This window comes from Chiloscyllium plagiosum, unplaced genomic scaffold (assembly GCF_037043375.1).
Source record: "Chiloscyllium plagiosum isolate Xiang-an unplaced genomic scaffold, Cpla_swu_hap1 HiC_scaffold_19, whole genome shotgun sequence".
Classification (NCBI taxonomy): domain Eukaryota; kingdom Metazoa; phylum Chordata; class Chondrichthyes; order Orectolobiformes; family Hemiscylliidae; genus Chiloscyllium; species Chiloscyllium plagiosum.
The window spans coordinates 51,152,739-51,174,583 of NW_028270157.1; the positions used below are offsets into that span (position 1 = coordinate 51,152,739).

General features: G+C 40.2%; 1 protein-coding gene across 3 annotated transcripts in view; it reads right to left on the bottom strand.

The window, feature by feature from the left end:
• LOC122559573 (protein Wnt-7b) overlaps positions 1 to 20,280 on the bottom strand; it is an 80,560-nt gene extending 60,280 nt beyond the window's left edge. The window contains exons 1-2 of one of the 3 annotated variants that reach the window (XM_043709277.2): positions 19,671 to 20,280; positions 11,358 to 11,584 (exon numbers count right to left, since the gene is read on the bottom strand). In XM_043709277.2, coding sequence (XP_043565212.1) covers positions 11,358 to 11,584; positions 19,671 to 19,741 — 298 coding nt within the window. In that variant the 5' untranslated portion in view covers positions 19,742 to 20,280. Of the gene's footprint in view, positions 1 to 11,357; positions 11,585 to 12,456; positions 17,162 to 17,802; positions 17,902 to 19,670 lie in introns of those variants that run through there. The other 2 variants (XM_043709273.2, XM_043709276.2) reach the window with 2 other exon arrangements.
• Positions 20,281 to 21,845: the final 1,565 nt, after the last annotated feature.

A 21,845-nucleotide genomic window follows, 5' to 3' on the forward strand; every position in this document is an offset into this window, starting at 1 on the left:
AACCCGATAAACATTGATTATCCATAAACTTTGTTTCCAGTCACTCTGACTTTTTTTATTCATGTTGTTACTGTCTCTTTCAGTTCACAAGCTATCTTTGCTCACAAGTCTGTTACATGATTCTATATCAAATGCTGCCCACAACAGTCCATTTATGCTACATCAACAGCATTGCCCTCATCAATCTGCTCTGTTACCTCTTTAAAATATTCCAATCATTGTAGTTAAAATTATTTTCCCTTTCAAAATCCATTCCAGCTCTCCTCAATTAATCTACATTTGGCCATCACTTTGCCCCAAATTGTTATTTCCAGGAATTTCCCCAACAAATTAAATTGACTAGTCTGTAGTTTTGTTTATCTTGGTATCTTTTTGAACTGGAGCATGGCATTTGTGATACTTCCAACCTAGTGATACCATCCCTGCATCTAAGAAGGACTGAAAAAAATATTGCTAGTACCTCTGCAGTTTCCCTCCTCAATTCCCTCAGCAAGTTTGGATGCATCTCATTCAGTCCAGGTGCCTTGTCAACTTTTGAGTACAGATAGCCAATCCAATACCTCCTCTTTATCAATTTTATACGCCCTTGAAACAATATTTGCCCTGTTTTCACCGTGGCCTGGGTAAGGTCTTCCTTTTTGATTTAACAAAAAGGATGTAAAGTATTCACCTTTGGGTATTTCAATACCACTATAATAGTCTTAATACTTACAGTGTACATAGAAATAAAGAAACTAGGACCAGAGATAGGCTATTCAATTGTTCAAATCTGTTATGCCATTTAATATAATCACGTCCTCATGAGACAGTCCTGACATCTCCACATCAGCTTATTGAACCTCTGCTGTATTCCCTAAATGGCAAATATATTTTTTCTTAGGTAGGGGACAAAAACTGCACCAAAGCCCTGTATAACTGCAGTAAGATACTCTTACTTCTGAACTCAAATTCTCTTATCTTTAAGGCCAATTTACCATTTGCCTCCATTTGCCTTCCTTACTGCTTGCTCCATCTGCTTATCTACTTTCAATGCAGAGGGTGGTACGTATGTGGAATGAGCTGTCAGAGAAAGTGGTGGAGGCTAGTACAATTACATTTAAAAGGCATCTGGATGGGTATATGAATAGGAAGGGTTTTGAGGAATATGGGCCGGGTGCTGGCAGGTGGGACTAGATTGGGTTGGGATATCTGGTCGGCATGGACAAGTTGAACCGAAGGGTCTGTTTCCATGCTGTACATCTCAATGACTCTGTGACTCTAAGACAGACATCCACACTTCCTAATATCACCATTTAAATAATACTCTTTCTTTCTGTTTTGCACACTGAAGTGCAGAGCTTTATGTTTAGCCACATTGTACTGCATCACCATGTCTTTGTCCACTCACTCAACTTGCTCCTTGCAACCTCCTCAACTCTCAATCCTTCCCAGTTTTGTGTCATAAGTGAAGTTGGAAATGTGGCATTGGTTCCCTCATTCATATATATCATGAATAGCCAGCACCCGAGCACTGATCCTTATGGTATCCTACTAATCACAACTTGCTACTCAGAAAATGACCCATTGATTCCAATCCTCCATTTTCTGACTGTCAACCAATTTTCTATCCATGCAAATAAATTACCCCCATCCCATTTGTTTTAATGTCTTATGAGGGACCTAATGAAAAGCCATCTGCTAATCCAAATACACCACAACTACCGGTTCTCCCTCATCTATTCAACTAGTTAAATTCTTATAGATTTGTTAAGCATGATTTGCCTTTCACAAACCTATGCTTCCTTTGTCTAATCCCATTGATGCTTTCCAAATGTGTTATCACAGGTTCTAGCATTTTCCCTACTACTGTTAGGCTAACTGATCTGTAGTTCGTTGTTTTCTTCTTCTCCTCATTCCATGTCATTCCATGTGGAACCTACAGCCCAAAAGGGCAGAACATTTTAAATTGAATATTTTCAAAAGTGCAATAGTAATAGGTTTTTCTCAATATACCATGTTCCATTCTGAGATATCTCAATACAAATTTCAATACTCCTCAATATTCACTGTCCATATTCCTTGTCAGATGCAAACTATTTAATACTCAGTGATGCTCTTTGCCTCTGTGTGTAAATACATATCCCCCCACCACTGGCCCCACTTCACCCTGCTCTAGAAGCAGTCCTAAATTTCCTTTTACCACCTATTTTGGGATTCCCATTTATTTACAGTGCAGTGAAGCAATATAAACTTGTGTATTAGTACCTGAACAGTCCACTTTTACATCTAAACAGTAGTGCTTATCACATTGATTACCACAAGTGCTTTTGAGCCCCAGCAGCTGAGAAGGTGAAAAGATCTGCAATACTACTGAACTGGTCACTAAGCATTTTTACACCTTGATTAAAACACTTTGTTTAGCAAGGCAGTGCAGAAATAGAGAAGGTTCACTTTATTTGATCGCCATTCATCAAGAGTCAATAAACTGCCTGTTAATCTGAAAACTTTCCTCAATGGCAGCAATTTACCTCCAGATAGTCTAGAATTGTGCATAATTACAGAAAATAAACTTTATAACTTTATCAGCCCCTTTAAAGCAAAGCAGATGCATATTAGCAGCAGAATAATATATTGTGTGCTGTATCATATACGTAAGGATGAATAATATATTGTGTGCTGTATCATATACATAAGGACAATTCACCTTACTATGAGCAAACCTATGAAAGATCTATTTTTATTATAGTATGTTATTGCAATAAATGTTTTTGGGTGTTGAATGTTTTCCATTCTTGTGTTATTACTGAAGTAAATCTAGTGTACAATTATTTATTATTCCCTCACCTTTTTTCACTGCCTTTTCCATATGCACCTAGCTGCTGCAAATTTTTTTAATATAAAAATACAGGCCAGATGATTAAAGTTGTAAGTTGTATGATTATGAATTTATGACAGTAATTTAGCATGAATATTCAAAAATCGCTCAGCTGTTTGTGATAATATTGAAACTGCTGGATTGATGGAATGCATTTAGCATGCTGCTAAACATCTACTATATAGTGTCACACTGAGTGGATAAAGCAAGACAACATTTGCAAAAAACTAAAAATGACAAAACCACAAGCAGGCGATGGAAATTGTTGGATCAAGGGTGTAAATCATTTAAAAGTTTTTAATTTAAAATTGTAAAATAGCCTGGGTCCTGAAATTACTTTGTTGGACCCTGACCTAAAGATATAATGTCTGCCTGAATTTCCTCTCCTGTTAGCTCAGTTGACTGAATGTAGAGAGATACCAACAGCATGAGTTGAATTCCCCATCAGCTGAGATTAACATGAGTCTTGCCTTCTCAACTTGTCCTCTTACTTGAGTCGTAACAACCTTTCGGTTAAACCACAACCAGTCAACCCTCTCGAATGAAACAGCAGCCCTATGGCCAGGGAGGACTATGGCAACTTTACCTTTTTAACTTTTCTCCATGAAATTATTTTGAAATTGTTGCATCGCAGCCCTTTGTGGAATTGCGTCTACAACATCAAATTTGTACAGCAGAAACTTTTAGTCTGTGGTTGAGAATAGGACACAATATCTGGCATCTAACGAGGATACACTTGTCAAGGTTTGGGTCCCAATCTCATAGAAGTAAATGGATCGATATATAACCGCCCAGCAAAGATATCCCTCATTCTAACAAGCACTAATTTGACAGCATACAGAATGCCCATTCTTAGGGACATACTGTAGTATACTGTAAAATATGTTGACAAAAACATCTTCATCTCTTAGATGACCTGCATCATAATCTTGTTGAATTTCATAAATTGCCACATTATATAGAAGTATATGGTGGTCCATGGTTAAGTTACAGCAAAGATCGAAGTAGACACTTGTATTGAAACTTTAATAAGCAATTAAAAATAGAAAAAAATTAAAAATAAAAAAACATATTAAAAGTAGAACTGACACCTTCAGAGTATGATCCTGATACATTTTGAAGGCTGAGCAGCATGAGTTTTGTTGTTGCAGTCTATAACATCTGAATCCCAAGCCTATATTACAACCTCCTTCAAATCACTACTCATTTTCAGTTTAACTATTTCTTACTTTTTTTTCCCTAGAAACAAATAGTGATGTTAGCTGAAGTTTAGGGACTTCATGATCTTACATTACATTTTTTAATTTCCCAGTTAGATTTCCTTATTGTTTGGTTAGCTTTTTTTTTTGCCAATTGAAGTTTTCTCCCTATTTAAACATTGATAACCCTGATCAAGGGCAGCCTCTTTTTCTAAAGAAATTATTCTTCTTTATCTGCCACTTATCACCACCTTCCCAATATTTTTAATTCAATTGTACTTATATATATATAGCAACAAATTGTGTTGATTCTGTGCCTTGACTATATTAAAATGATCCAAGCAGTTCATGGTAACGTTATAATGTAGAATTTGATACATAATGTGAAGGCAGATGGCCAAAAGCTTGGTCAAAATAGTAGGATTTTAAGGAGCATCTTGAAGAAGAAAGAGTGATGGAGAGTCAGAAATATTCAGGAAGAGAATTCCAGTGTCTTTACAGCTTAATATACAGCCAGCAGTGGTACAGCAGTTAAAATTGAGATGCTCAAGAGACCATACATAAAGAGTATATATATGTTAGAGCATTGCAAGATAGGGGAGATTCTAGGGGTAGTGAGGGGCAAGGCCATGCAGGGATTTGAGGACAAGGCTGACGATACAAAAACAGGAACCAATAGAGGTGATGGGTGAAGCGGACTTGGTACAAATAAAGACATGAGGAGCAAAGGCTGAGTTCAAATTTGCAAAGGATAAAATGTGGAAGGATGGCAAGGAACATATTGAAGCAGTCAAATCTGGAGGTACAAAAAGGCAGGGTTAAGGGCTTAGGCAGCAGCTGAACTTAGGAAAGGTCAGAATCTGGTGATGTTACCAAGATTGAATAGGCAATCTAAATGATAGTATGGTTGTGTAAACAAGGTCAAATATGATAGCAAGGTTTCAAAGATCTGGTTCAGCCTCAGATAGTTGTTACATCAAGAGATAGAGGAATGGAGTTTCTATTAAAGACTCAAAGCATTGCTTTGGTTTTCCCAATATTAAATTGGAGGAAATTTCTTCTTATCCAGTACCAAATGGTGAACATACGATCTGATAATTTAACAACATTGAAGGAGTTAATAGAAGTAACTGTGAGGTATAGCTGGATGTTATTAGTGTACATATAAAAACTAACTATATAGAATCATAGAGATATGCAGCATGGAAATAGACTCTTCGGTCCAACTCGTTCATGCCAACCAGACATCCTCAATAAATCTAGTGTTATTTGCTAGCACTTGGCCCATATCCCTCTAAACCCTTCCTATTTATATATCCATCCAGATGCCTTTTAAATGTTGTAATTACACCAGCCTCTACCATTTCCTTTGGCAGCTCATTCCACACACACACACCACCCTCTGCATGAAAAGCTTGGGTCCCTTTTACATCTTTCCCTTCTCACCTTGAACCTATGCCTCTAGTATTAGACCCCCCCCCCCACCCCAGGAAAAGGCCATGTCTATTTATTCTATCAAGCCCTTCATGATTTTATAAACCTCTCTAAGGTCACCCCTCAGCTTCAGACACTCCAGGGAAAACAGCCCCAGCCTATGCAGTCTCTCCCAATAGCTCAAACCTTCCAACCCTGGCAACATCCTTGCAAATCTTTTCTGAACCCTTTCAAGTCTCACAACATCCAGCAGGGAGACTAAAATTGCATGCAGTATTCCAATAGTGGCCTAACCAATGTCTTGTACAGCCGCAACATGACCTCAGAACTCCTATACTCAATGCAGAGAAAAAAATGATAAAGAGCTTGTGCTCAAAACGTCAACTCTCCTGCTCCTCGTATGCTGCTTTTCCAGCACCGCATTGTTTGGCTCCTATGCTCACTCAATGCCACCAATAAAATCAAGCATACCAAACACCATCTTCACTATCCTATCTACCTGCAACTTCACTTTCAAGGAGCTATGAACTCCAAGGCCTCTTTGTTCAGCAACACTCCCCAAGACCTTACCATTAAGGCCTCTCCCGATTTGCCTTTCTAAAATGCAGCACCTCACATTTACCTAAATTAAAATCCATCTGCCGCTCCTCCACCCATTGACCCATTTGATCAAGATCCCATTGTACTCTGAGGTAACCTCTTTTGCTCTCCACTACACCTCCAATTTTGATGTCTCCACAATGTCTCCTATATTCCGCATACCTCTTATATATTTGGATAATATTGTGTAGTTGAGAAATAGGAAAGTTTGGAGTTTAGATCCTTGGGGGACACCAGATGTAACAATATGATCTAGGAAGAGAAGTCATTCATTCTAAGGTAGTATTCTGTCTTGGACTAGATGGATAACAATGGAATCTGGCCAGTGAAGTCTTACTTAGTTGGATCATAATGAGGAGGCACTAGAAAAGAATGGTGTGCCATCAACTGTATCAAAGACTACAAATTGATTCAGAAGGATGAAAGTGATTAGTTTGCCTTTCATTGGATGACAGTTGTTACTTTGACAAAAGCAACTTTAGTACTTTGTGAAGGAGAAACCAGACTGGTTGAATTCAGTCAAGGAATTACAGAAATGTTGAGCACAGATTTGAGAGACAACACATCCAAGATTTTGGACAGTGAAGAAAAGTTGGAGATGTGGTATTTGCAAGGAAGATAAGAGGGAGAGCTGTAAATCAGCTATTTAATTCTCTAACAGTTGAGTATCCATTACTTTTGAGACATAGTACATTAAAAAAATCAAAAGCATAAAGAAGGGAAAGAAAGGTTGTTTTTTTTTCTGACTTGGGGTTGGGATATTTTAGGCATTTTGTAGTCAGCAAACATCCCTCACTAATTCAATTACATTGACCTCAGGATCTACTTATACCATTTTCTCACAGGGAGTGTCTGAGCAGAAGACTTAAAGGGATATATCAGATCAGCAAGGGAATAGCACCAAGATTATCTGTAAGTGGTATTTGGGGGTGGGGAGGGGTGGAATAACTTTATTATAGGTTTTGTAGATCAAATGTTTCCTAGGTAATCACCCTGAAACGTTAACCCTGCATTCCTCTTTCCTACACTTGCTTCCTGACTGCTGAATGTACCAGTATTTTCTGTTTATATTTCAAGTTTCCCTTTTGTACATCTCTTCTGAGAATGGAAATAAAATACGGTAGAGATGTAAAATGGGCTACCAATTTGTTGATAACTTTGGGCTCTGTGGATTGAGTAACACAAGCAAAAAGAAACTATCATATACGGCCCTCAGCTGGACATTCCCAAGATACTTCTTGCCATGTGTCAAAGTGTTACGGATTTTCCATTCATCTTTATATCAGATAAATGTCCCATTGTACAGACACTGATTGCAAAGAACACAAGTAGAAATTCCTGGCTAACACTACCTTGAGGATATTTTGTCATTGATGGTGAGACAAAGCTGTTCTTTCATGAGTGTATTTGATCTCTTGTCGCTTTAAATGAGCAAAATAACTTGAAGCTCATCATCAGTGGTGTGACTGAACTGGAGATTCTGTTTATTCTAAGCATGTAACTCCTGATGGCACATTCTTTAGATCAATTTCAGAAAGCCTGAATGCTACTGAAGGGAAATGAGAACTATGCAATTTTCCATGTTAATATTTAATTTTATGTATTTCTATTATAAATTCAAATGCTTATAAAATATTAATTTTTTAATGTTAGAAACAAGACTCCACCTGCCACCATTTAGTCTAATGACACCATGCTGCTTACATTCGTTGTGGGAAAAATAAAGGTAAAGCTCTCCTGAGTGATGTGTTAAGTCTGCAGAGAAACAGCTGTCTGTGTAATTTTTCCACATTTCAGAGTTAATGGACATCATCACCATGGCATCATCAATTGAAATGACAACAAGCAGGAATCTGCTCCAAATATCAAGAAGTTAACCTTTATTCAGTAAGTATGTATGTTTAATTAAAATGTACTAAGGCTAACACTGAGAGACATGGAAATATGTCTTCGTACACTTTCCCTTTAAAGACATCATATGTGAGGCAATGGCCTTTTACTTGTGTATTTAAAATATTTAACTTTACAAAAGGTAATAAGTAAATATCAAATGTTGGATTCTTGTCTTGCATTGAAGCAGTGGAAGTGTCATTGTCTGATGTCCCTGATGAACAGCAAGAGTTACTTGGGGATGATGGGGCTGAGGCTAAGGCTTGGATGTTTAGGTACTCAGTTGAAACTGCCACCTTTCAGAGGCAGAGTGGGTAAATATCTTGAATTAATTGCAGGATGTATCTGTGGCAAAAATTTGGAATGTGATCCATAATCTGGCTTTTTTCCACTATATATCTTTCAAAGGGACTGTTTCTATGGTGAATATATTAGAATATTTCTTCTGCATTCACATCAATTTCTTATGATTCATGAGTCTATGAGGCTGGTTTTGCACTGGTTTGAGCAATCTGTTTTGGTGTGCTTGCCTAATATAGAAATGTTTCTGATACAATAGTTATGTTTTTTTTGGAATGTTTCTTTAATGAGTTTAAGCAATTACACAGCTTTATTCTGCAGACACAGCAAACAAACATTTCATTCCTGTCAATGCTCACTGCTGACACCAAAGTTGCTCAGTCTTGTGAAATGGAACTGAAGAATAACATTAATATGCAACATGCAATCTTTATTTCACACAGTGTAGCTCATGAACATAACTTTGGTGGAAGTTAATTCCTACTAGTGGAGGCATTCTGTCAGACTGAAGCTGTACAAAGTAACCAGAAGTGTTGGTTTTCTGGACTTGCAGCACATCTGATAATTTTTAATTTGTGTATTATCATTGTTCACATTTAATTTCTGTCAAAATTATTACTAAAACGTCCACTGAATATTAAATACAAGAAATATAAGGTGACACCATAAATCTGAATAGCAAACAAATGTATATTCATCACCCACCCTCAACTATCATCTTTGCTCCAGAATTAAAACTGCAATATTTTTATCTTTTCGATATTTATATTGTTTATATTACAGGGAATGTTTATTCACTTCAAACTCTAAATGTTATCTTACTCTAGTAATTGCATTTATATGTACTGGTGACTTTAAACAGACTCTTTTCAATTGTAGTGATCTTCCCATCAAAGTAGTATGGCCATTGCAACTTTGTCAAGAAATAGTTTTCCATGAAGTTATTCTCTACATTTCTTTTAGAACAATTGTACATTTGAAGAAAATGTAATATGATATTGTTCTGTTATAAAGCAAACAAGATTCCTGTAAGATTTGTTCTCTTTGTTGATCAGAAATTAAATATTGATGTTAGTCACATTGTGTTGATTCAGTCAAGGGCACATTTAACCCATGACAACCTCATCAACAAAAATCAAAATAGAATACAATAGTCAGTAATTGTAAAGATTGCTTTCATCATACAAATGAAGCACACTGTGGAATGCATTTCATGGCAATAACATCACGATGTAGGGGAAAATACACAAGTGGAAACAAATTGGAAGAGATGAAAGTTTTGTATTGTATCAAACATGTTGCTGTTTGCAAAAGCAACACAAGATTGTGTTATATTCTATATAACACTATATAAATATTCTATATAAGATCACCTTGCCTAATTACACCTGATGCAAGTGAAACTTCAAAAACACCCAGCTATTACTAATGCTTTGGCAGTTATATTGATGTAAGTAACAATCCCTATAGATCATGGCAGGAAAATGTGGGATACCTATCTGTAGTACAGGAATTGTTATTGTAAAATTAAAGCTTGTCATCAGTAACATTAAATTGTACAAGCCAGTGTTTTAAGCGTACAGAGGTTTATTTGTAATAAGCATATTATGGGATTGGTATCTGAAATAAGTGTTTACATCATTGGTCTAATGTGATAATATCAAGCTAAAGTGTGACAACAGCTCAGAGCCTAAATATTAATATTTGATGGATTATCTTATATTGTAATTTAAGATTGTGGGAGTTGTGTTTTTCTTATGATCATGGTAATTGATATCCTGTTTTCAGACTAATTAAAGATATAAAAGAATATGCAATTTGGCACAGTGCTGACGTACAGAGTACTGGACTCTTTTAGCAGGTTGTTTCATATTTGGACCAAAATTTGAGATTCTGAAAGTTTATTGGAAGCAACTGGGAAACATGTAGTCTTTAAACTCTAATAGTAGATGAAGGTTGTAAACTGCTTTTGGTACTCTATTATTCTACCTGTATTTTTACATTTCTGAATTGCCCTATTGAAATTTTAACTTGCCTCAGTGCAATGAGTAGTTTAAGCTTGTTCAAAGTAAATGTGCTATTTGATATCTTGTATCTTTGAAATCATGCAGACGGAAGCCTAAGAATTATTTTGACAATATCAATAGGAAAATACCCAAGACTGATTCCTACAACTAAAATATTTGCCCATTCTTGTTAAGAGGTAGGTATATGTTGTCACTGAAGTGTCATTCATTTGAGTGTATTGCCTGAGCAGCACGCTAATAATACTAATGTAATTTTCAATTCTATACTGCAGGGTTTCCCAGTGGAAAGGATTTGGGGGTCACAAGGTCTAAGACGGCAATGGTGACCATGCAGCTCGGATTCAGCTTTGACAGCCATGGTCACTTTAAATACTTGCGTTTTTTTTCTGACCTCAGGCATAGCTTAATCATCTAGTCGAAAGTGAAGATTGTAGATGCTGGGGATCAGAGTCTAGATCAGAGTGGTGCTGGAAAAGCACAGCAGGTCAGGCAGCATCCGAGGAGCAGGAAAATCAACGTTTCGGGCAGAATCCCTTTATCAGGAATGAGGCAGGGAGCCTCCGGGATGGAGAGATAAATGGGAGGGAATGGGGCTGGGAAGAAGGTAGCTAGGAGTGTAATCTGTCCACTGAGGCCCGATTGCTGCTACAACCTCAACGGGTAAAAAGGTGGCTGTTTACTTTCTTAGGGCTTGAACCACCCCTCCCAATTCTTACCCTGTGACCACACCAAATCTGGGGCATTAAAACGGCATCAGATTGAGAAAGAGATTAACAGGTACTCTTATAGTGGGTATCGTGCATATAAATTATAGTCTGCAATATTAATGCTAAAGTAGAACTTTGATGACAACATCAGCAATACAACGTCGAGACAGGGTTTGAAATGAATCCCAAAAAGCTGAGAAATCGGTGTGTGCTATGTAGCCACTGTGCTATGAGGTCACTGCAGTCCGGCAAAACCTGGGCTTTCATCTCCAACGCTGCTCCCTAGTCTGTCATGAAACAATGCATTTCACAGAGAGCTGCACTTGATCTATTTGCCGTGACTCACCCACTCTGAGCTCCTGTCCGAAGACTGTTTTCTCTCCGAGTGCTGAGCAGTTCCAGCGGCCGTGCCTGAACTGGTACTGACACTCGTTGATGCCCATTTGTGCCCCTTCCCCGATCACGATGATGGCATCCGGGCGGCTCTGACAGATCGCCCGCTGCCGGGGTGCCAGTCCTGGGATCTTGTTGCAGATGATATTCGCTCCCAAGGCCACCACTGAGGACAAAGCTCTAAAACAGAGAACAAGAAGAATCAATCAAATCACACAAAACTTAGGGCCCCAGCAGCGATTCCAGTCAAATCGCGTCTATTAACTAAGGCGATCTCCAGGCAAAATCCTATCGACTGTGTTTCCAAACCGGTGACTTGGCTGAATTGCACTTCCGAACAGACGGTCATTGTGTTGCATTGGACGTAAATCTACGGAAAGGTTGACATTGAAGTGATCCTGTTCCAGGTTAACAGGGCGCCTACACAACGAACGGGTTAAACGAGAGAGCACGTTCCCACCATTCACTGCCGTCCCCGGGAGTTCGCATTCCGTCTGCTTCCCTTGAAAGAAAAAAAACCCAGTGATCTTCTGTAGGATTTGGGTTAGTATGTAATTGGGCTAGAGAGAGAGAGAAAACATGTGGATTAAGTTTAAACGGATGAAATGGAGAGTGAGATTGGGAACACAGAGAGGGAGGGGCGAGAGATTGAAGGCAGGCTCAGAAAGTGAGCCGGACTTTCCAGTGCACTGTACTGTACCTGGAGAGGAGTCCGGTGCTGGGCCAAGCCCTCCTAGTCCACCAGCGCCCTGTGCATTTCGCCATTCCCTCTTCCCCAGTGCACAGTAAATGGCTATTTGCCATCTACATTTAAAGTGGAGGGGAGAGGCAACCAATTGACCAGCTGGTGGTGTGAATACCGCAGTGTAAATATACAGGTAAATAAATACACCCGGGCGTCCGACAAAGACCCAGAGACAGAAACAATGCAATCGGAGCACCCCCCCCCCCCCCACCAACCCGAGTATTAGCATTTCCAAAACAAACTCTGAAGGTACGACTTAAATCCTCGAGAATCTTAAGTCATTAAAAGAAAAGGTTGTCTGACTTACAGGTAACTTCCGCTGGTGAGGATAAGAAACATCTGCGGGTAATAAACTGACAGCAGCACACTGCGGGATATAAAGATGATCATGTTCGCTGTTTGCGCCAGCTCCTACGGGATTTGTTTGTTTTATTAGAATAAGAATGCTAGATGCTATTTGTGCGCTGGGTCTTTGTTTAAGTCCTCGGTAGTTAGTCTTGTCCGGTGTCTTGACGCTAAGCTGGTGTTTTTGCCTCTCTTTCATGACGGAGCAGGGGCTTGCAGTTGTTCGGAGTTGCGGTTCGAATGGTTGAGTGTTTTGTGAGAGTTCATCTGCTCTCAGGAGACCGCCTGTTGCAATTGGGCAGACAGGCTAATCCCAGCCACTGCAATCCGCCCACTCCCTTTCAAATCACAATGGGGCAAAAATGACAATGAAAATTGCTCAGATCTGCTGATAGACAGTTAGGCGAGTTCCATACACAGCTTCCTCACATTTTAAAGGGAAATTAGTGATTAGCCATGGGTCCAGGATACAATACAACGAACCTAGCCATGTATAAAGAGGCAACCAGTTTCATTGGGTTCAGTAATGTTATTTTGGACACTGCAATGTGGAGGGTTTCATTTAAATAGTCACACGTTATTTTAAAGACTTTTTCCAAAACATGGCATCCTAATCTTATTCAAGTACCTCGTTTGGTCGGTAATATTAAATTCAACACATCTTCGTAAAAGAAGACAGAGCCTTAAGAATGTAACTTCTGTATGTAAATCCATCCACCCACGATTACTGCAGCCATTGACGTGTGGCGGACGGCATTGATTTGACCGTCTTGGATATTCGGTGATCAGTAAAAGGCCAGTTATGGGGCAAGAAGCCTTGCGATGTGATATTTGTCTTAATTTTACTGCATAGAATTGATAATACAACTGAATTTCAAAACACAAAATATTATCATGTTTGAACCATTTTCCACTGACTGTACTGATAGCCTTAGGTGAACGTAATCCAGGTCCTGGAGACTCAGTACTCCTGGTGTAGGCATATACAGTAGCGCCAACAGTAGGTATTACAGTCGCAGTTTCACGAGACAGGTGCTTTCAGTGGGGAGTACACTAAATAGCGCATACATCACTTACACAATGGGTGGTGAGGCCATTAGAACGTATAGTCATTTGGAGAAAGAGCTCACGACCCACAAAATAATCCTTTAGGACAAGGACTGGCCAAACAAGCACCGAGAATGCTGGAGAAGCTCAGCAGGTGTGGCAGCATCGGTGCAGAGAGAAATACAGTGTTAACGCTCCTGACCATTCTTCAGAACCCCAGGTCCTTCCAGACCTGCTGAGTTCTGAAGAATTATTAAGTTATTAAGAACTGGCAAAATATTGTTGCTGTTAGGGGCAGGGGAGCACTTCCATGAAATATAAACTTCATCTTTTAATTTGAAAGGATGGTTTTGGAAGGAGAGCGTGTAACCTTTGTCAGTGTTTTGTTTAACCGGTGCCAAACAGGGAGAACCGAGAGGACGAGAGCTTATTTTAATGTTTTCTTACTGTAAAAATGTCATTTTAGCAGTGTAACTGAAGCGACATAGGACCTGTCTGATTTGCTTCATTATAAGGTAGTGATATTAAAAAGTTACCACTACCTTTTAAAGAATGATGTGAACGTTCTGCTGCTAATATTGGGTTCCCTGGGCAGCACCCCTAGTTATTCCAGTCGTCTTGCTGCCAGCTAAGCGGAAGCCCAATATCAAGAGATAAGTAAAACATGACTGTAGATATTAGAAAATCAGTCTGTTCAGGCACATTGTGACACCCCTGGGGCAAGTAGGCCTTGGACTCGCACTTCCTGAAGGGCCGACACCTGATTGAAACCTTGGCGCTAAAAAGGTGATATACCACCCAAGGATTTTGTCAACTTAAATATTTTTGCGAACATATCAAATATTAAGAGGTTGGTTCCACGGCCCTGACGCACCAATCTAGCTCCGTCAGCATTCGTTACGTTGCCTTGCCCAAAAAATGCCTTGTTCTCTTGGACTGGACCATGGCATCACCATAACGCCGCTTCATCCTAAAGGCGATGCAAAAATTCAGTACAAACCTGCACTTGAGGGGCAGTGGTGACGTCTCCCTCTTGGACTCGAAACCACGTCTGCAACGGAGTTTTCAGAAGAGAGTTCAGCAGGTTGATTAAAAATAACCCGGAGCGTGAGGTTTTCACTTGGCTGGGTTAGGGGCAGTGCCCGCCAATTGTGGTTTCACGCAGTGGGCTTTCTAACTTCAGCGCGGTGCTGGGAGATGGGAGTTGTGACAGCGACACAAGAGCATACGCTGTTTAAACCGTCTAAAGCATTTAGAGCCGGAGAGTGTCCGCATTTTCCAAACATTCAAAATTAGATATTGGGACAGGACTAAGCTGAAATGCGCAAAGTTATTCGGTAGTGAAGTATGATTTTAAGCCCTTCTGACTAGAACCAAGACTCCAGTGTAGCCAAAAAACCCCAAGAACAGCCCATCCTGCAGTGCAGCCCAAACCCCCGAGCCTGTAGTCGAGCACGAGTTAACCAAGACTTAGAAGAAAGATCTCAACATGCGAGACCGGAGATGTTCTGAGTGAAAATTTAACAAGCTTTATTGATCAGATTCTACTCTAACACTTCATACTTGACTTTGTACTGAAACAGAAATTAATACCAACAGTACAGTTATCCGCGGTATCTCCACACCTGCGATACCTTATTGTTTTCCCGAGCTCCCGTGTGGGTTTCAATCAAGTTATTGCACGGGGCACTGTGGCCGGATGATTTGAAAGGGTTGATCTGAACCAATTAAAATTCGGAGATTATTTTGAGAGGGTGGTCATGTTGTCTTAGCCCAACTGGCACGGAGCCAATTTTAACATTTAAATGAAAATTAGTAGAATATGGTTACGTTTTTAATGGTATTGGGTTATTGACAACTCTTGTGGTACAATGGTAGCATCGTTACCCTCGGAATGGGAGATCCGGATTCAAGTCCCACCTGCTCTAGAAGTGTGTCATAGCGCCTCCGAAGTGGTTGATGAGGAAAAAAAAGATGATTTTTTAAAAAAAATAGACAGTTCACGAATGTTTTATTCTAAACCAGCATTGGGACAACATTAAGTTGAGCATTCCGCGCTTCTCTCGTCAGGATGAGACACGGCGGGAACACACTTCTAAAAGCAAACTTGTGATCTAACGGTGCACTTCTCATAATGATACCCCGCCCTTGCGAAATTACACTATACTATTTACCTCGAGTGATGGATTGGCGTAGATTAGTGAAGGTCAAGTATTGCAGTTAAAAAGTCGAATGGTTAAGTTTTATGTGTGACTGGTATAACTCGAACACTGTATTTTAGTCTGATGTGTGAAGGCAGTGTTCGTCTCCTATGGAATGTTTCAGTGCGAGAGGGGTGCTGGAGAGGTAACACACTGTTTTCCAGAATTGACTTACTATTCGTTCAGAGAGACTAACTGCAGTATTAATGGAGAGTAACGATATTGTTGGTATCATCTAGCATGATGTGGACACTTTAACTAATTAAAGTTTCACTCTGGTGTAAAGCCAACTCTTGACAATACTAAAAATACAAATGATGGAAATGCACACTGTACCATTAAAATAATAGCTATTTAAATGGTGACAGGTTATATACGATGATGTTGACATAACGATAAAAGTCGTGGCTTGGGTAGGGCACCAAGATGAAGAGAACTTTAGGGAGTAAGCTTTAGTGATTGCTTAATTCACTGCACTGACAGTCAATCGTTAATTTACTGCCCTTGAGGTTACGAGGTCACAATTGATAGATGCTCTTGCAATCTGTTGTCAGTCTGTAATATAGATACATATTTTTTCTGGGCCCACCGGAAGTTGCCACTGAAGTTCAACACCTGGTCTAATAGACGAGGAATCTGCTTCTTTACACCACGTTCATCCATCGCCGAATAGAACTTTGAGGTAGAACTACTCCCTCAACTGCTCATTAGAGGAACGTTTGTTTTGTTTCCAAATAACTCGTATCTTCCTGTTCGTTCTTGTTGTTAGTAAGCCTTGGGGATTTGAGGCACAATTTCTGGAATTACTTTCGCCCAGGTGTGATTGCAGCTGGATTTAACGCGTACAGTATTTTTAATTTGATTGTCTCTTAGAAGCTAGGCAAGTAACATATTACTGAATAATATTGTAACATGGTTGAAACTATTTTCATTGTTGCACCTTCTCAGAACTAGCTAGCATTACCTCTAGGACCTTGCTATCCATTACCTACAACAATGAAGTCCATTAAAGTCACTTTACAGTTTGTAAATGATCGACGTTTTCCAGGCAATGCCCAGAGTGAAACACCTGCATGAGAGAGACAGTGAGCTTTGTGTACAATTGTTTGAGGTGCACCTAAGGTAGTCGGAGAATCTAACCTAATTGCGAGTTTAATCTGCTTAGTTTCACTGATCTCTTGTCAAACACCGAAACAATTAATTTGGGCTCATTATGACCAATAAATAGTTTTAAGCGACATTTTCATTTTTACTGATTACAGCCACTTTAAAGACAGTCCAACAAAGTCCCTCCGGAAAGAGCGCGCTTGAAAAGCAGCTTGATTCATGACCAAATTATCCCAAGAATTGAGTATTCCTGAGAATAAGACTATTCGTTCGAAAGTCAACGGGACTAGAACTGCTAAAGCTGGTTTATGTCCCGTAAGCTACTTGGTTAGAAAATGAGATGGGGACGGGGGGGGGGGGGAGACGAGGGGGTGGGTGGGGGGAGACATAGTCTGTCAATTATTTCATATAGTAAGCCGCGTGTTCCTGCATGAGCCATCCGCTTTGACTGGTTCCAAAAGGTTTTTTTTGGTCGAAATCCGTTAGAAAAATGGCAGGGATGCTGGGAGTTTGAAACAGAAAATGGACATTTTTAAGGGTCAGACATTTTCACGTCTCAATTTTTGACCAAAATCTAGAATGTAAAGATTTTTAAAATAAGATGTTAATTGGTTTGACGTGAGGATTCGTTTTGTTTTTAAAACGTGCTGGGAGCTACCAGTTCGATACCTGAATACATTCCCTGCATGGTATTCGTTAAAAGGCAAAATTCCCATCCTTTATGTTGAGAACTTTCTGATTGATAATCTCTTGGCAGTTTGTGTGAACTGAGTGGCTGCTGCTGATGGAATGAACCCTGTTAAACGAACAGGATTATACCGGCCAATGAAAATATAAACTTACCCGAGTAGTGCAGTATCAGGAGGGTTAAATTTCCTTTTGAGAGATAGACGTCATAATGAATGAACCGAGTGGGAAACTAGTCCCTCTCTAAATATGACAATACACTTAACTGATGTTTCCTGACTCGCGTCTGCTCACGGGTTTCTGTGTACTGTATAAATCGAGTACACGCCAGCATAGATTTAGAGCGATATTCTCGGGGCGCCATAATTTGTGGTATCGCCAGTGATTCCTAAAAAAAAATGGCGCGTTGTATAAAGACCCATTTGTGTACATTCAACTTCAGAAAGCAACCAACATGGGAAGCTCATCTGCTTTGAAGATATCTTCTGGGCAGCTATTGGGTCACATTATCCGACTAAACTTCGAGTGTCGCTGTAGGTAACATGGACGTCACCATCCGGGGGAAATATTTCAACCCATGTCTTTAAGTGGCTCTCCGATTGGAAGTGTGAAATCAGGATATCCTACTTATGGTGCACGGAATGCACCGCCCAAAACTTTAAACTGGCCTGAATATACCTCCCACCCGCTAAAAGAACGCCTCTAAGGAGGTAAATGACAGGGTCTCAATCCTACACTTATCACATCAATTCCACAAATGTCAGCTCTGCCTCCCCACCCTGGGCTTTGCCCCTTCTGAAAACGGTTCCCCTTGGAGCATACACCTGTTAACGCCGCAACATCCACCCAGATCCGCCGCTACCTCGCCCGACCACGTAGCTTTCCAATCGAATTTCCTGCAAATCCAACTCCGACCGGCTCCGCTCGTGTCATTCCGTCTAATCCAGGTAACTTCGGAGCTGTTCCCGACAAGGCTTGGTTTGCCAACAAGAAGAGAGCCTGTGCTCTCCAGGTCAGCGAATAGGCGTGGCGGTGGCTCGCAAACCCTGACCTGTTCGGCAAAGTTTGAACTAATCTCCCAAATCCAAACATTCCCCTGGGATCTAGAGCGTGGGTTTCAGTGGGAATTGGGAGGTTTTTGTTCTGATCTTGAATCGGGTCGTTACGCTGTGTGTTTAATTGGCTTGCCTCCTCGCAGTGTTTCCACTCGATGTGAATTCTTAGGGAACTAACCGGACACCTATTTCAGCCCCCCATCCCCTCCTTCCTCCATCCCTGTCCTCGGACTGCACCCCTCCAAATCCCAGAGGCATTGTCATCTCTTTATAAGAGACGGGATTTAGCAGAGTCGGGGGAAAAAAAAGTTGTGCATTCCTCATCCAAAATCCCACAACTATGTAGCGCCAAAAGTATTTGAGTTCAGAGGGGATAACAGGTAGCAGCGCATTCTAACAAACCGGGACTGTTGGGTTAGTGCTGAGGAATGTGGAAATACAACTCAGCCTTGCAACTAATAAGGGCACAGAGGCAGGCAAGTTGGCAAATATTCATAAACGCACAACCTGTGTACTGAGTTAAAACCTCCGCCTGACAGTAATAAAGCCTGATCACTGAATAGCAGGTGTCAGCACGTCAACACATTTCTACAAATTCGGCCTTTTTTGTGTGTTTAAATTCTGCTCGCGTTTCTCCCCGTGTAAAACTTGATTTTTGCCTCCAATCTGTTGCATGAGAGGAGGGCAGACAAACCAGTTGTCAAATAATTTCAACACGTATGTATGATGGATAGCATCAACGGTTCTGCCCAGGCCTGTACATTCGCTATGCTTTGGAAACCGACTGCGAGAGATCTCTTATCGAGTGATTCATTTTTAAAAATTATGTTTGAAAGGGATGCTGTACAAGCTCATTCGGTGGCTCACGTCATATTTAAGGGGAACAAATAAAAGTCTCTTTTACACGTGTGTCACTCAGTCACCTCAGTAGTGAGATCCAGAATGTATATACAGTTTGCAGAAATCACACCCGTTTGCACATTACAGGATTTTGAACTATTTCGCTCTAATTGTTTTCTGTTTTGTTGAAATTTCCAGATTTCTGAAAATTTTAACAAAATTCTGATTTCTTTACTTACCCTAACTTGACATAGATGAAACCCAGGCAGAGGAAGACATATAGGATCCACCGTCGGAAGTTCCTGTGCATGTTCTGGAGTCAGGGCTTCGCCGGAAAGCCTAAATTGTGCGATCCTGTTGAAATTAAACACCCCGCCACGCAAACACACATACACACACTCAAACTCTCAGAATAGGCAATCCAGTTTCAGCGGTGGGGCCAGTCTCAAATCACTGCACAACCTGCTCTCTCGCGCAGTAGCAATGATGGGACACTCAGATCCTTCCAATTCCATGTGGACCTCTTCCCCATTTGTATTCAGTTCACATAAGGAGAGGGAAACAGACTGACTCCACAGTGTAACCAAGAGAGGACACCAGCGGGTTATTCCAGGTCTGCTCAGGCATTGCATTGCATGTGTTGTTACTTGTCCCGAATTCTCTAGTTCTCAGCTACCTAAAATCTTTTTGAATCGTCTGGGGTGGGGGGTTCTTGGAGACAATCCTCAGTGGAATGGGTTTAAAATATCTCGCAGCTTGTTCACATCGACCTCCGCCTGGCGAGATCCATTTACCTGCTGATTTAGGTTGCTGCAGAGCGACACGCTCGTCACAAAGGAGCGAAATGAGAGAGATGCAGACAGAGAGATACGCCTCTAATAAATCAAGATAGGAAAACGGTGTCTAAGCAAGCTGCTGCCCATAGCTCGTGAAAGCACGTGTTACTTTTGTTTGGAAACCCCTTCGCTGCCAAGTAAAAAGATAGGATGTGACAGGTTGTGTGAGACAAACGCTATTCAATAAGAATGTGATTCTTAACGCTGTCATCTGTCCCTTTTTTTTAAATTTAACACGTTAAAGCAAGCACCCCCTTTTTTAAAAAAAATGTATACGCAGTAGAAGATGCAGCTTTATCTCTGTAGCTCTACAGCAACCCGAGATCTGACATTTCAAAGCCACATCTTTACAGCAGATATAAGTAGAGACGGGAAGACATTGTATGTGTACCATAAAGTCTTACACGCATTTCATGAGTAAAATTCTACAGTTTGTGCCAATGTGATTTATGCGAGTCTGGAGGGGGCGGGGCTCCATATTTTTAATTAATCAAATGTAAATTTGACCTAGTCTAAATTTGATTATTTTTCCATTAACTTCAGTTTGAATTTTCCTGCCCAGACATCTCGGAGAGAGAAATGAGGAGGGGACAATGCTGGTGGTAAACACGTTTGTGGCGTGTTTAACAAGATAACCCAATTTGCTTTCACGGGGCATAGCCGAGATGAATTGGAGCAGATACTGCTCAGAATCACACAACATTGTTTTTCTGAGAGTTTAAAAGGAGGTCTCTATTGCTGCCCAAACGTCAACTACCTGGTGCAGATACAGATGGTGACAGACTCCATGTGTTTGCTATATGCCATTCTTGAATGGTTTCACGAAGGGAGTTGTGAGATGCTAAAGATTGTGCAGCCTGTTAGGCTAATTGTCTAATAAAAGATGTAGGTCTGACTACAGCCACACATTATCTGCGGTTATCCTGAGTGTTGACACACAAATTGCTTCCCAACATACGAACAACGAGCTAATTTCCATTTGGGAATAAACAATACCAATTGCCCAGGGAAAACTGTACAATAACATATTAAAATAGATTGACCATGCACAAAGATAAAAGATTATGAGAACCACTTTCTTTTTACGAGTGTCTGTCTGTATTTCTATGTGGATATGTGTGTACCTGCATATGTCTGTATATCTGTGCCGATGTGTATGCATTTGTTTGTTTGTATATGTGTGCATGAGTATGTATTTATGTGATGTGTATATGTGTAGCCATGATGTGGAGGGGCTGGTGTTGAACTAGGGTGGACAAAGTTAAAAATCACACAACACCAGGTTGTAGTCCAACAGGTTTATTTGGAAGCACTAGCTTTTGGAGCGCTGCTCCTTCAACAGGTGGTTGTGGAGCACAAACCATAAGACACAGAATTTATATCAAAAGATTACAGTGTCATGCAACTGTATTGATAAATTGAACAAACCTGAAATTTTATTAATTATTTCATCTTTTAGAATGGGTTGCAGGTTTCTGTTCATTAATATGTAATTCCCAGAACTACTTTTAAGTCACCTTCTCCAGATAACTAAAGGTTTTATAACAAAAGGTGACCTCTCAGCTCAGACTATGCATT